The sequence below is a fragment of the Branchiostoma floridae genome, chromosome 5 (assembly GCF_000003815.2).
Source record: "Branchiostoma floridae strain S238N-H82 chromosome 5, Bfl_VNyyK, whole genome shotgun sequence".
NCBI lineage: Eukaryota > Metazoa > Chordata > Leptocardii > Amphioxiformes > Branchiostomatidae > Branchiostoma > Branchiostoma floridae.
Window position 1 is genome coordinate 17,972,847 of NC_049983.1, and position 15,786 is coordinate 17,988,632.

Sequence of the window (15,786 nt, forward strand, 5' to 3'; positions counted from 1 at the left end):
TTTCTACCTCCGCGTAACGTTTATTCTCCACAATGCGCAGTTGCTAATTGCTTGCCAACTTTTGCCTACTGTTCAACTTTTGCACCTGACTCAGCACTAAGTGTACGTGTATGATAGGAATGCAGAAGGACCCATTCACCTAGATACAGGGGTGAGGTTGGTAAAGTAACTCTCCAATTAAAAGACAGTGAAGCCAGGAAAAACAATCACTTCAAAGCTCATTTATTTACCTTTAGTTCAAACCTCGAGTCTTTATTCCCACAGCATAGCATTTTGAAGAGCTGCACCAAAATATTTAAGTTACACAAGGGTTTCTCCCCCTGTCCAATTGGGACAGTCGCAGTTCGAGTACCTAGCCCCTTCCTGTCTTACTAACATTTTTCTTAGAACTCAACAATCCCCGCTCTGGCCATGGGAGCTGTTCCTTGAAAAATCACTGATGTGTCAAAATGAATCACTGCATATTTTCTGGTTGTGTAAGAGCCAAAAGACTTTCTCTTCAGGAAGTATATATTTAGTACGTCATGTGTCTATTTTTAGTACAATATGGCTATTATCATAAAATTAAAGACCATATAGCTCAAATCCATGCCTTGATTTTTTGGTAAAACATAGGTATAGACATCTACAATGTAAGCTACCGGTATGTAAAAATATATAGGGCTCCCATGTTACAGCACATATGGCTCTATTATAGAGGGTCTGCACTGGGTGTCCTGGCAATGCTTGACACTAAATTCAGAACACACTGTGTGTATTATGTTAAAATCAAAGAAGGCAATTGCGCAAAATTTGGTCGCCTTACTACGAATTATGTTGATAAGATGGCTTTCCCAATGGATTATTGGCCTAAGCCTTACAGAAAAGAGTATGCAAACCTACATTATATATATATACCATTGATAATGAAGGCTCTGGTGTACCTCTAACAACTTTTCCTTTCCGCAGGAAATTTTTGGGGTGACCCACGCTTTGGCTGAGGAGCTCTTCACTAAAGGTAAGTGGTGATACATGTACATGTAAACAGTCTATTCTCTATAATCATATATAATTTGTTAAAAAAAATGATAATTTGGGGGTTTAGGAGCATTGGTGCATCAGACCTAAAATTAGGGGTGCAGTTTCAAGTTTGGGCAGCATCCAGTATTTAGTATCATAAGTGTCATCCTACGTACATGCTGGTGATGGAAGAATATAGGTAGTATTAAGTAGGATGATACCCTGGCTAAGTATTTTGAGGCCTGAAACTATTTTCACCCTGAAAACGGAGGTGTGATGCAAGGCCATACTGTAAGCCTATGATCTTACCCGGTATAATAACAATTTGATTTAACCTTTCTGCTTGGTGCCCCTACAGGTGACATGATCCTGTCAGCAGGAGAGGTGTTCCACATGACCCCCATGCAGCTGCACGCCATCTCCACCAGGCTGCAGATGCCCATATCCCCTTGTCGTAAGTATGCCTCTGATATCCCACACTTTCCTGCCACCAGCACTTAGATCTTCATGATCAGCAAGTCACTTCAGCAAAAAATATGGTTCAATTTATTTCCAGTGTATATATCATAATAGAAGTTTATATAGTGCCCATCAGCCTTGACAGACATGGACATTGGCCTTAAAAATTTCATTCGCAATGCCAGGTGAAAATGAAAGTAACATGGATCGAATTTAGCTCACTGAAGAGCTCTTTTTCCAATGGTCGCAACAGAGAAGACAGACACTGTGTACAGTTTTTGCAGGTTTATTGTACCCAAGAAGTTCCCTAGCTCATTTCAACCAGCAAAGTTAATATTGGACCAAGGCCTCCCGTCCCGTCTTAAGGACTGCAACCCTTTGTGGTGTTGTGCAATTTGGATGAGCGACACAGTCAGGACTTGATTTCACTGGACTACACAAGCTAACAAGAGTTTAAATGTGTTCTTGATATTTTCACCACTAGACTCGGAAGATGCCCGGAGTGATCTGAGCCATGTCTTAGACTTTGTCTACAAGTTGAAATACCTCCAGGTAAGAAAAGTCAACAGTGCTTTCCTCTATAATCATTTGATAGTACTTTTACATGGCTAATATTTAGTGTTACCCAAGGTGCATTTTAGGTACAATTCACTTACAATATCATGTTGCTTGAAACATTAGACATGTAGTTTTGCTTTTGTTAGAGCAGCATGTCAAACATATGAAAATTTATCTGTATTACATTAGTCTGAAAGGTGGTAGCTGTTTGTACCTAATGTGTAGCATTAAATCCTATTTTTGTTGTTGCTGTTGTTGTTGTTACCTAGGTAACTGGTGCTGAAGGCAACCTGGGCAGCAGCAATATCAGTGTGAGCAGTCTGTCATTTGACATGGCCATGTTTAAATGTCTGCAGCAGGTGCAGGTGAGTTGTTGTTTAGTTTTTTTGTTTGCTTGTTTGTTTGTTGGTTGGTTGGTTGGTTTCAGGCACCTTCAACAATTCATCAGGAGCAACCTTTCTGAAATGCACTAACAGTACTTGTAAAATTGAAAGAAAACTAGAACTCGCATAGCAGGAAAGTTACTAAAAAGTGTTTGACCCAGAATAAGCCCAAGAAACTATGACTGTTTGGGGCTCTTTTCTCACTGGTGAATCCTACCACGACAACATGAAGTTTGATGTAGCATTAGCACTTTAAGGGTTAAATCTAAACATGGTGAATTTCTGAATTTCATCTACTATTTCCAGAATTATAGTATTCTATATGTTGATAATGATGTCTTTTCCTCAGATCACTCAGTGCAATGCCAAGCTTGTGACAGGCCTAGACTCTCTGAAGAAGACTTTAGCAACGTTAGGGGTGCATCAGTCTACATCAGCAATCAAGGTAAACATTTTCTATATTTTAGTTGGAAACAACCATTCACAACTTCAGTACTGAATGGTCTGTAAATTTGATGCTAGTTTATACTCTGGTGCTGAGTTTGGAGACATTGTATAACTCACACAACAAAATTATTCCAAAAAGGAGGTATGAAAGAAAGTAAAATTTTCTTTAGAATCTCAAATTGTTATAGTGGAGCAGCTCAATTTCAATTTTTATGAAGAGTTCTAAGTTTTTCTACCCTTCCCTTCACCTACCTAAGATTGTTACTTTATTATACATAATTCCCCAGAAAGACTTCCTCAGCAGGAGAAAGGTTAATCTATGATGTTGTATTTCAGGATGTCCTGATCCCAGCAGCATCGTCCATCAGCCAGTGGAAGACAGAAGAGGAGACCCAGGACTACCTGCTGTCCACCGTGGTGCCTGTCTGGGGTGTCATCACTACAGCAGACTTCAGCCACAACCAGATACAGCACATCGATGAATCACTGGTCAGTTTAGATGTTCAAGTCCATGATAGAGCAGTGCCCATCCCTTTTCTTTTAGCCCTTGGGACACATGGCTTTATAATCACGGATCTAAATAATGCTACTTTGGTCACAACCAGATATAGCAAATGCATTCGGGATTCATGTTTCACTGCCATTGTATACAATGTACAATGTATATGAAAACTGATTTTATCTATCCTGAACTTTCTCTAACTGAACTGTTCTTACAGAAACTGATCCCTAAGGTGGAGTTTCTTAGTCTGAGCCACAATGCCATCTCCACGTTGGACCACTTACAGGTCAGTCATACAGAAGTACCAAAGTACATTTGTCTACCTGTTTCCGTATTGTTGATACTTTGATACTAGTATAACACACCAGCAAGCACTCTGTCTCAGGATGAACAATTATGAGGAAAAGAGATTGAATCTTTTCATGAATCTCTTAGCCTTCCTTGTATATATTTCACTCATTCTCCTGTCATCTTGATTCACTTGATTGCTTAAATTGGTGTCAAACTTTCATATTTCAGTGAAAGAATTTGAAGTATGCTTCCAAAGGTAGATAAAAACAGTTTTTTTGGCAATGCCTCAGGGTTTTTTTCCTACTTACTTTTGCAGCACCTCTCGTGTTTGACCCACCTGGACCTGTCCCATAACAACCTGACCACAGTAGATGCCCTCCACACTAAGATAGGCAACGTCAAGACTCTCAACCTGGCAGGGAACAAGCTGGAGACGTTAGAGGGGCTGTCTAAGTTGTACTCACTTGTCACACTAGATGTGGGGCATAACACCATCTATCAGGTGACAAAAGTCTACAAATAATCATGAAGCTTTGGCAGTGGTATTGTTTTTGCAGTGATCTCTCTTTATTACTACTATTCTACAGAATTGTTTTGATTGCAAGTTTAAAAGATGGAATAAAACTCATCTCCCCTCCTACCATGAAATACAAGTACTGCGGAAGTAAATAAATCTCGTCTTTACGTATTGCAGAAAGTTTTACGTATACAAATTGACAATCTTTGTCTATCAAAATTTCAGTGTCACACCACATGTAAATGTATATACATTGGACCTCAATAAGATCTTCTTAATTTAGTGAAGTATACTAACTTTCTATGTCTCTTCCCAGGTGTCCGACATGAAGCACATTGGTACCCTGCCCTGCATCGAGTCTGTTCTCCTGAATGGTAACCCCGTTACCATGGTTACTGACTACCGTACCAAAGTCCTGGCCACATTTTACGACAGATCAAAAGAGGTGAAACTTGCTTTACTTCTGATACTGACATTTTATTGGATATGGATAAGTTTTTATGGATGTTGACTGATGTAAATCAGTATTTTGATATGTGCAAGAAATAGATGTAATTTTTTGTTCACCCAGGTATGTTTGGATGGTGTTACCACAAGTCAGAAGGAACAGGTATGCAAATTTCCTCACATGGCACCACAATGAGCAGTTTAGCCAATAAGCAAGTGTGTCAGCCACAATTCACAACCTGCATTTGTGTCTATACTGTATTTCTAAACTAAATTTGTCCCAATTAACCAAAAAGTGAAAAACCACTTCCCTTAAATCCTTTATTCTTCTTTATCTTTTCCCCAAGGACACAGTTGCAGTTCTACAGGCTATACAGAAGGCAAAACTAGCCAAAGAGAGGGATTCCAAGAGGCACCACAAGGTATTACAACAGTTGTTCAGTAGATCATCTGCTGAGGTCCAGTGTCCAGCAGATGTGTCGAAATGTTGAGCAAAGCATAAAGCACAAAAAAATCTCTGTGAATGCTCCATCTTTTTAATTTTTTCTTTCTATATTTTTTGACTATCTATCTGTAATTTATTTTTGTGTATATTTCATCTGTATTTTTCTTTTGGAATCTTTTTTGTTAATTTTCTGTGATGTGGAGAAGGCTGTTGTGGCTAAACTAACCTGCGGTTTGCGGTGGTGCTGTGCTGGTGTATGTGGCCTTGCAGATGAGGAACTGCCCAACTTCTTCCTCTGCTCCTCTCTCTCCCCACAGAAGCTGCATGCTGCGTCCATAGTGGACGCTGACTCGGCAGACACAAGCTCCAATGCTTCCTCCGTCAGCCAAGGTACTACATAAATGTATGTGGACTTTCCTGTTGCTTTCCTGTGTCTGTGCTATAAGCCTGTTCATGGGCCCAACTGGGCATGCTCAAAGGGATGCATTGTGGGTATTGTGTCAAAGGTGAAGGTCCCTGAGACATAAACAAAGCAACCGTGAATAGTTTCATCAGGTTGGTAAGTCACTGAATATAAAGGCTCTTTTACACAACCATTCTTTTATTTCCACCAGTATTTCAGTGACTGTCTGTCACCTTCAGGGCAATTCTGAAATGTGGGAGGAAATAAAACAACGGTTGTGTAAAAAAGAATCTCTTTATTGATATAAAAAAACATGTCTGGACATGTATAAAGTAGGCCCCGTTAAGAACTGTTTACAAGTTAGAGGCCTTAACCTTTGACACACTATAATGCATCTCACTATGCGTGTTCAGTTAGACTATGAACAGGCCTACTGTGGGGTGCCTTTAGCTGCAGTGCTGTCACAGGGTTTGTATGCAGAGTGGTGCAATCCAGAAACAGATTTCCATGTGTAAATGTCTCCCTAAAGAATTAATTCATTTGTCTTTCTTTCTTTCTAACTTCAGCTGTCTGTGTGAGGAAACTTTTAACATGGCTGACTGATAATTTTCTTACCTAGCCTATGACTAACATCTGCGCACACACAGCAAGTGCATTTGGTAGCTACTAAATCAGCAAATGAATCAAAAGCTACTGATCCTAGACATATTGTCTGCATACAACCTATTGTTGTAATTTTTTCTCTTTGTGTACAGACCCTGTCTTTCTGATAAGGCTAACTTTTGTGTATCCTGAACCATTACTTGTGATTTTAGCAAATCTTTTTGTTGTGCTATATGTATATGCTGTGATGCCTCCTTTTCTGTAAACTAAAATGAACTTTATCATATTTAGATAATTGCTGCAATTATTAATCTGTAGTATTTTGCTATTTGCATATTGCTACATGACATATTGTATAGTAAAATTACTTTTAAACAAGATTATCAAATCTGAAAATTCTTCTGTCTGTGGTCATTCTTCTTCATCTGTTTCATTCCAAAAAAGTGATTTTTAGTGCCCTTTTCAAGAAATAAAATCATGACAACAAATTTTCAGATTGTTGAAATGCCTATTTTAGAATCATAGTTTTACTTGTGTGTTGCTCTTCTCTGTAGAAGCTCCAAGATCTTCCTGTTAACTTTTTCCTTGATAACTGACAAAGTAAGGTGCCAAGAGACCTCCACAGCCTGGAGATAGTTAAGAAATAGGGTTAAACTGCCGAGTTCCCTCTGCAGGAGTAGATGTGTTGTCCACCAGTGAAGAGTACTTACGGTTTGAAGTTGAGGCACTCCGACAACAGGGGGGAGAGAATTGGTTGACAGCATTCAACGTCAGGCAAGAGGATCCACAGGTAAGTTATCATTTTCATAATGTATTAATAGGCGTGTTTGTGTATTCATGTGTGAACGTGGTGTTCAGCACCAAGGACAGATGTGGTCACCTGTGTGTGGATAATGTTTACCATTAGGAACAGGTTTGTTTTCCCTGTTTATGGATGGTGTTCAGCAATGGGGACAGGAATGTTTGCATCTGTGTGAATGATTATGGTGTTAAGCACCAAGGACAGGTGTAAACATCTGTGTGTGGATAATGTTCAACATTAGGAACAGGTTTGTTTGCCTGTGTGTGGATGGTGTTTGGCACGAAGAACAGGAATGTTTGTGTGTTGTTGGTGTCAAGTACCAAGAACAGTTGTGTTTGCCTGTATGTCAATGTTGTTCAGCACCAGGGACATGTGTGCTTACTTATATGGAGACAGTATTCAGCACCAAGGCCAGGTATGTTTGCATATGTGTGGATGGTGTTCAGCACCAAGGACAGGTATGTTTGTATCTGTGGGGATGCTGTTCAGCACTAAGGACAGGTATTGTGGATGGTATTCAGTACCAAGGACAGGAATGTTTTCCTGTGTATAGAAGGTGTTCATCACCAAGGTCAGGAATGCGTGTCTGTGTGTAGATAGTGTTCAGCACCAAGGACAAGTTAATTTTTTCTAGGTACAGGGAGTACTTTGCTATTCTCCTTTTACCTTTTTGTGTTGTTGAATTTTTTGAATGTAGGCCAATTTGAGCTTTCATGAATAAACAAAGGTTCAAACAAACAAACAAACTGATCCACCCATTGTAAAAATGCCACTATTCTCACTACCACATCTCTCACTACGACCTTTTGCTCAGCCTCATCATTGCTTGTCTTCTGTTACTGCAGCCATTGCTTCTCAGTCCACAAAGGTCTCCTCGCCAGTCCCCAGTGTCATCTCCGTCCACCAAGCGCCGCTCACGTCATCGTCATTCAGGTCACAGGTCACCAGCCAGGGCACGATCGCCTGCGCCATCTCAGGGCAGTAACCCAGCACACGTGCACCCCATCCAGGATGTCAGGTCAACTCTTGACATCTCACCTCTCGCTAGGTGCTGATCTTTTTCACTCATTGCAAAGCTGCTCTTGAGTTTCTTTGTTTTGGATAGGATGTTAAATGATGGTCCAGTGTTTGAGGAAAGCCACACCTCAAGCATGTCAAAAAAAACCCAGGACAATTATTGAAAAGAGTACGAATGGGGTCCTTCCCGTTGTGAGCTGATCAAATTTTACAGTAGGTTTATACTTATAGGGTACCAATCATTCAGCAGGATAAGATTGGTAGCCTCAAAACAAAAGAAAAGCTATGAGTTATATCTTTGTAAATGACTACATTGTACGACAAGGTATTAATCCGAGGCTATAAATGATGATTAATAGATAAATCCTATAACTCTATTTACTATGATTTAGCTTTGTAGAATGATTTGTTTATGTCCTTCTTTCCTTATGTAGGCCAACCTCTCTTCCACTGCTGCAAAAGACAGACCTGCCAAAAGTCAATGTGGAAGAGGAGAAGCCAAAGGAAACTCCTAATTTGGCAACCCTGGAGAATGCTGGGTTTGCTGACTATCTGAAACAGGTCATCCACCAGAAACATGAAGAAACTGAAAATTCATCAGATGAAAGCGAACATTTGAAGCACATTCTCTTTGCCGGTTGCCTCTCCAAAGACAGTCCTTATTCAGAGTTTCCAGCATGCTTTGTGACAACAAGCAAAGCTGTGCATGTCCTAAAAGCTTTGGAATTCCCATCAGCCATTGCAGGTGTACCCATGATGCAGCACTTCTGCAGTGTGCCTTTGGCGACGTTGCAACAAATGGTGGTAGGCCTGTTCAGCCAGACTGTTACAATAGAAGGTACAGACACAAGAGTCACTGTGATCACTGGTAGCTCATACAAAACACAGGCTATGGTGAAAGTGATATCAGAAAGCTTTGAGGAGGAAACTAAGGAAAAGGCTATGGTAGCACAGCAAGGTGAGGAAAGCTTGGACCGACTCACAAAGATCTTGAGCATCACAGAAAACAGAGAGGGAAAGTCACCAGTGGAGATCAACAACTTTGTTGTCATCCAAGGACCCAATCAGGATCCTTGTATTGCTATCCTCACAAAGAAGTATCTGTACATCTGCAGAGAGGACCACTCTTATTGGCCAGTTATCAGACACACATTGTCCAAGTCTTACAAGTTGAGCAGCATTCTGGGTTGGAAGACAGAGAGAAGGGAATCAGGGCAGCAATTTCAGACCTGTGTCTCTAAGATACAACTGGAGAACACACAGGGGTTGGACTTGAACTTCAGAACAAAAGAACAGCAAGACAGTTTCTTGGCATGCTTGTCGCAGCTAGTTGGTGACAAAGAACAGAAAGTGGGTACTGACAGGCCATGGAATGAAGCCGAAGGAAAAAATATGTCTCCTGTGAAGGAGATAAGAACACCCAAAAGTCGCAAGCCTGTGAGCATCGAGGTCCTCTACTCCAGTCCAGATGTCCTAGACAGACTCTCCGCAAGCAACGACTTCAAAAGTCTGAGTGTGAGCGAGCCTCTGCAGCAGCTGGCAAGTCTGAAGGGTATGTCATTGGTCAGGTACTTTCACGACAAGGTGGCCCAGATCAGTGCAGACAGTGAGGAGTTGAAGCATGTGATGTGGAGCGTGGTCGTGCCTCATGTGGACCCCAAACAGGAAATCACATCCTGCATCATGCTAAGTACAAAAGCAGTCTACTTCTTGTCCGATGACTCCATCTCGAAGAAGGCACCTCTCAGTGTGCCATCCCACGTCCGTACGCACAGGAGAACATCTTCAGACTACTCCGGGGTGAGGAAACTTCACAGCGACAAACAGGTCCACAAAACGTCCCCTCACTCTAGTGGCATAGTGGAGCCAGGGACACCTTCCTTGAGAAAAGTCGTGAGGTGCATCCATACACAGTACATCGCCGACCTGAAACAGGTGACTGTGGGGCTGTTTGACCAGAGCTTTCGCCTGACGGGTGACTCAAGCGAGAACACGTTTGCCTGCGTCACGCGCGACTTTGACTCGACCCATAACTTCATAGAGCAGCTGATGGGTGTGCTGAGTCTGGGTCTTTCCTCCACAACCACCACCACGCCAACCCCCGATTTCACATCCAGTGGCTCCGATACTGACATCTATAAGGAGTTTCTGAAGGCCAGGAACAGTTTGGACGAGTACACCCATCCTAGCGGTGTGAAGTTCATCTACCCTAACGAGGAGCTTGTGTCGGATCTGACCTATCTTCTAGTGGAGAAGATGCCTGCGCCAAAACCGGACTACACCAAAGTGACCATCCTGATGTACATGTTAACCTACCAGATGCAGAGGTCTGACGACGTCTTCACGCTGGGAAAGTTGGAGCCACGTACTGTCGTCATCACAGACTCGCATGTTGCTCTTTGTGTGGAAGACCACGTCAGCTATCCCCTCCCTGACTTCGTCATCAGCCCTCCCGAGCATCCCCATCACGAGGTTCTGGACATCCAAACCATCGAGAACCTCAAACGGGTCGCGGTAAGCGATGAGTCCCCACAGGATCTCACACTGGTGTTCCACAACGAGGGGGACTTTGTGGTGGATGTGGCAAAAGAGTACTTCCGGTCTGACGACAGGAGTCCTGGAACGCCAGGAGACGAGAATGAAATGTGCTGGATACTGATCATGCAGAGTAGAAAGGATCGGGAACGGGTGGTGTCAATGTTGATGAAGCAATGGGGCGACGTACATGGCAAGGGCCTTCCATTGGTCAAGACTTAGTCTTGCTGAACTTCACTGTGAGTGTAAACACTACTGACAATCTAAACAAGGATTGATGCTTTGCAACCAAGATCACACTCAAAATAACAGTATTTGCAAAATGGGGTGGGTTTGATTTTATCTATTTCAATCGAAAGGATGTCCAAAAAAATCATGACTTGTAGAAAACTACTCTAACTTGAGATGCTGTGGATTTGATAAAAATTAGAAAACACGAACAGAGAGAGATGTTATGAAATCTTTGTGATTGTAAACTGTAATGTTAACCAATTCTCTTCCCAATGTTGTCAATGGAAAAATTGAACAGCAAAATGTTCTGTGCATTTTGTAGCTCTTGTACATATGTATGAAGTCTGAATTTTAATTCCTGAGTGCCCAACAAAAGCTGCCTTATGTATTCTAGGCTCTATAGTTCTAATGAAAACACCAAAAAAAATGTTATTTTCGCTGGGAGGTTTTTAATACACAGTTGTACAGAATGAAGGAAAGCCAATTGGACAGTGCACAGAAATTTACAACATTCAGCGTCTTTATAGGATACTTTTTATTGTTAATACAAAATGTACATGTAGTGTGTACAGGTATTTTAACTTATTTTACCCATAGTTATGTAAATACTATTAGCCAAAATAGTCTTTGTTTCATCATAGAATGTGGAGACAAACATGACTCTGAATGTGCCTCAGTGAAAAAATAGTGCAGTATCATATCAATTTATTTGACATTTCAATCATCAAAGTGCAATGCCTTTGCAGTAAGATACATGTTTACTTTGTTGGTTAAAAGACCAATGCATTTGTGTTGGGATTGCATAGTAAAACTTATTACTGCATAGTTTAAGGTTGTTGGATAGTCTATGTTGTAATAAATATGTCAGCAATGTGTACACTATTGTCTGTTTTTGTTTTCAGCAAAAGTCACCTGTTGTTCCAGGTTTGCCAAAATATTCCCAAGATTAATTATGCTCTATGTGCTTACACGTATTTACAGAATATAAGTGTCAAACCATGCAACCGAACAATTTATGGTGTATTTGCAATGTAGTACATAATATATATCAAAAAGTACAACCAAGAATGTGCATTAAACCAAAACTAAATATGAACATTATTGCATGGCAAATTTTGGGTAATATTTTGGCCTATTTTGGAGATTTGTTTGAACTGCCCATAACAGCTGGTCTGGAAATATAAAGAAAAATATACATGGAAACAAAAACTATGCTTGTAGCTACGACATTTTGCAGTTCAAAGTACCTACTGAACATACAGCTCAAAATGTTCCATCATTGTAGGATACCTAAAATTGAATGACATTGTACAAAGTCCATACAATGCAGTTCCCATTGTCGACCATTTTTTTTCCCTTTAGTTACACAATTTTTGTCACAGAGAAACGTCCTAGAACATTTCTGTTCTAGTCAGTAATTTCTCTGGGTCCTCCAGAAAGTCCTCAGCAAACTTCACAATCTCACTGCTCGTGAAGCTCCTGTGCTGCCTCTGCCATCGTTTCTCCTCTAAGTCTGGATAAAAAGCCGCAAATCTGTGGTCATGCCACCTTACAATACACAGTCGGGGGTAGGTGTACAGAGTGGGAGGGTTCAAGTGCAACGAGCCGGTGTCTGTGGTCTCCAGCATCTCTCTCCTGTACCCCAATGGCACAAACTGTCCCGCCCACATTGGATACATGTCCACATCAAGTGTAGCAAAGCTCATGAACTTGTACATGCTCAGGGCTGCGGAGTACAGGTTCTTATAGAAGGGGGACTCCTGTGTGAAGTTACTGGCGTGGCCTAGTGCGATGAGTATGGGCATGTCTGTGTTAAAGAGCAGCTGTCTCTGCTGCGTGTGGAACACTTGCTGGGTGATGTGCATGACAGGGAGTCTCGAGTGGTCCCGTATGAAACTCAGTAGGGTGTCGGTACAGAACGCTGCGTCATCTTCACACAGGGTGTCCGGCATGAGGTTGTACTTGTGAGGGGAGTGGAAGTGGTGTAGCTGCGTCTCTGATTCACTCTCCATAACCAACGCAAGAGGCTGTCCTGCCACAAAGACTGGTGCCTTCAAACCATCACTGCGGTACAAGGATACACGTAACATTGCTGCTTCACCGACTGCATCTTGTTTGGACAGGACATAACAAGCTACCTGGCCATAGAGCTGCTCACACAAATACTCTAAGCATTTGAAGGGATAACCCTTAGCTATGTCAGGAGCTACCTCTGCAAATAGGGCGACATCTTGAAAATCAGATTCCTTCGTTTTTGAGACATAGCGTGTTGCTGGTTCCGTTACTTGTGACAGCCATTCTAAGACTTTTATGGCTCCTAATACATCATGGTAGTCAAGCCTGATACTGTTGTACGTACTGTCTTGGGTACAATGTTCGACTCTCTTGTTTTGAACAACTCTGTATGCTGTAAGTGTGGGGAACCCTCTAATCCCTTGGTGTTCACACCTCCCAGGGTCTGAGGAACAGTTGAAAATGTAAAAGGAAACACCTGTCATCCTTTCTACTGCCTTGTGAACAAGTTCAAGTTCAGGCATCTTTTTAGCACAAGTGCCACAGTTGGCTTTGATGAATGTCACTGCAACAACTTGTACAAGGCTGGTGCTTCCTGGCAGACCATAAGAGGAAGGGGCGGCGTGGGTGGTGCTGATGACTTGGTCCCAGTTTGAGCCTGTCAGAACCGGTATCCCTCCTGTTTCCTTCACTGCTTTGACCTGGTAAAAAAATACAGTATTCATGAGATCAAATTCATCTGTCATTGCTTGGGAAGTGCAAGAGACAGATGCATTCCATTTTATAACCTTTAATTAGTTGATGGAATGATGAGCAGATGGATAAAGTCTACCCGATATCTAAGAAAATTCCATGCATGGAAGTTAAGATTATGATATCACATCTTCATGTGGGTACATTTTCTACATCTATCCTTATTAAGAATTCCACAACATTACCAATCAGAATACATGTATTACAAACTAAAGTTTAGTGACAAAGTTTTTTGATGTAACTGCATACATACTTTTCTCTTTCTTTTACCAACAGATTTTTTATTGTGTATCTGTAAGCCAAGTACTTCAGTTGAAGCTGTCTCGTTTTGCCACATGACACACATACTGTTCAACACTCCTGGGCTAAAGGGAGCTCCCATTTCACACATAGGGGTGTCCAAGTGTGTGACAATCTGCATCCCTTTGTGATCCTTCAATGGAATGGCAACTTCCTCCAAAAACATCAGTACGTTGACTGGTTCTGGTGAGCTATGCGAAAACAACCGTTGCTTTGTCAGTGTGTTCCCGTCCTGGTCTGTTTTTTCATTGCTAAACAAGACAATGAATGGGATTTGATGGACAAGTGTTGAGTCAACCCAACCCTTTGCCAAGATGTCTCTTTGTTCAGAAAGGTCCACAAGTCCAAATCTAAAGGCAGCTCCCAGTTTTCTTATCATTTCTGCTGTAAACAGGAAGGACTGGACATAACCGAGGCTTCTTTTTTCTCTATGGGAGTAGAAGCACACCAGGATTGGTCCGGCATATCTTTGCTCGAGAACTCTGGATTGAAAATTTTCTGAGGTCAACTGCACTGCAACCTTCTGTAGTGTAGCCTCTATGTGAAGCTCAATGGTTGATAAGGTTAAATCGTGTCCAATCAGATGCTTGAATGGCTGATGCGGATTGGCCTTACTGACAAGTAAGACAGCAGGAAAAGTGTTCACAGAAAACTGCTGAGTAATCTTCCTCGTATCAGGTGATTCCCATGGGACAATCAAGGTCTTAACTTTCACTGGAAAAAGCTTTTCAAGACGCTGAAAGATTTTGCACAGCCGAACGGACTGGTCTTCTGTTCTCGCAAAGCCAAGCACAGTGACCTCATTGGTGTGCAGCTCTCTGTCCACGGATATAGCATGAATGTCGGTCTTCAAATTTTCTGCTTCATTCTTCTGCATGTACAACCAGTCTTTCAACCTTGCTGCAGAGTGATCGCCATAGAAACAGACAGGAGTTTCTCCCCGGTAGCAGCACAACGACGGCCGCGCTCGCGGAATGCTGATGATACTTGCTACGTCCATCAGTGTGGGATCATATATCTTTCCAACAGAGAACACAGAGGAAAGCTCTTCCTGCACTTCAGAAGTTGCCAACACTTGGAGGAAAACTTTTTCGATGACTGATGCTCCCCTTCTCTGTGATGAGAATAAGATACAGGCAGGCTGGGAGAAGGCGTTTGTTATCAGTGAGTCGTAGTCTGAGGCTGTCAGCTCCTTTATATCCCACAGCTTTGGGGAAGATGGTGATTCTTCAGCTGTATCTGTGGGGAAATATGATAGGAACAGTAAAGCAACAGCAAAACCTTAATGTTTTATTACTTCGATGAAGCTGAATGATAACATTAACAGTTACAATGGGCTCTCAATGGACTTGCTAATTTCGATCCGTTATCTAAGGTTCTGTTCAAGTGCATTTTGATACGTCTTTTGATACTGTGTGTATACATCAGTTAAAGTGCCTGTGTCGACAATTTACATATCAAGAATTTTTATTACATCATAAAACGGCCAGTATCCAAAGCAACATTTTGAAGTAAATGTATACCACAATGGTGTGTTAAGTACATTCATAGCGTTACGTTCTCACAACAACATCTCACCCTCTTTGACACCTGACAAAGGGCTCGGTCTTGCAGGTGCACCTGTGGTCGTAGCTGCACCTGCAACAGGTGGTCGATTTGCTTCCGGGTGCGTTCGCGCCAGCTTCGTTTCAAAAGAAACGGAACCATCCTCTAGTGTTATCTCTAGAATGTCATCTTTAGGGCCTCCTACAGTCTGGGAATAGGCTTTTGTATCTTGAAGTGTCGAGGAACTCTGTGCCGCAAGTAAACATGGAGAAATCGCAAGAAAACAACACAGCGTAGCAACGAAAGCGTCATTTTTGGAAGCCATGTTGGGTCATACTAAATCAACGTTGATAGGGGTGATGAAAATAATGTATTTCATAGTAAAAAGATAACGCTAACTTTGTAAGAAAACAATTAATTTATCATTTACAACTCGATTGTAGTAAGAGAAATGTGATAGATAACAGTGTTTTGATAATTTTTTCTTCTTATCAAATAATTTTATACAACCCTTTCCACTATTGGATTATTCTACT

At 41.6% G+C, this 15,786-nt stretch overlaps 2 protein-coding genes across 3 annotated transcripts in view; one reads left to right on the forward strand and one right to left on the reverse strand.

Moving 5' to 3' along the window:
- LOC118416637 (nischarin-like) overlaps positions 1–11,506 on the forward strand; it is a 17,715-nt gene extending 6,209 nt beyond the window's left edge. For both annotated transcript variants that reach the window (XM_035821799.1, XM_035821801.1), the window contains exons 4-18: positions 949–997; positions 1,358–1,453; positions 1,943–2,010; positions 2,286–2,381; positions 2,749–2,844; positions 3,183–3,335; positions 3,566–3,634; positions 3,956–4,141; positions 4,473–4,601; positions 4,728–4,766; positions 4,951–5,025; positions 5,366–5,438; positions 6,729–6,844; positions 7,702–7,904; positions 8,308–11,506. In XM_035821799.1, the coding sequence (XP_035677692.1) occupies positions 949–997; positions 1,358–1,453; positions 1,943–2,010; positions 2,286–2,381; positions 2,749–2,844; positions 3,183–3,335; positions 3,566–3,634; positions 3,956–4,141; positions 4,473–4,601; positions 4,728–4,766; positions 4,951–5,025; positions 5,366–5,438; positions 6,729–6,844; positions 7,702–7,904; positions 8,308–10,630 (3,771 nt within the window). In that variant the 3' untranslated portion in view covers positions 10,631–11,506. The remainder of the gene's footprint in view (positions 1–948; positions 998–1,357; positions 1,454–1,942; positions 2,011–2,285; positions 2,382–2,748; positions 2,845–3,182; positions 3,336–3,565; positions 3,635–3,955; positions 4,142–4,472; positions 4,602–4,727; positions 4,767–4,950; positions 5,026–5,365; positions 5,439–6,728; positions 6,845–7,701; positions 7,905–8,307) is intronic.
- A 187-nt stretch (positions 11,507–11,693) lies between these two features.
- On the reverse strand, positions 11,694–15,608 carry LOC118416638. The gene is made up of 3 exons (XM_035821802.1): positions 15,284–15,608; positions 13,659–14,944; positions 11,694–13,353 (listed from the first exon to the last, which is right to left on the reverse strand). Exons 1-3 carry the CDS (start codon positions 15,573–15,575, stop codon positions 12,031–12,033), a joined length of 2,901 nt encoding a protein of 966 aa, XP_035677695.1. The 5' UTR covers positions 15,576–15,608; the 3' UTR covers positions 11,694–12,030.
- Between the last annotated feature and the right edge of the window lie 178 nt (positions 15,609–15,786).

Excerpts from the sequence above, each read along its gene's own strand:
- LOC118416638 (XM_035821802.1), bottom strand. The coding sequence starts at position 15,575 with ATGGCTTCCAAAAATGACGCTTTCGTTGCTACGCTGTGTTGTTTTCTT. Across the intron at positions 14,945-15,283 it reads TTTGTCAGGTGTCAAAGAGG|ATACAGCTGAAGAATCACCA; the intron begins GTGAGATGTTGT and ends ATTTCCCCACAG. Across the intron at positions 13,354-13,658 it reads TTGGTAAAAGAAAGAGAAAA|GTCAAAGCAGTGAAGGAAAC; the intron begins GTATGTATGCAG and ends TTTTTTTACCAG.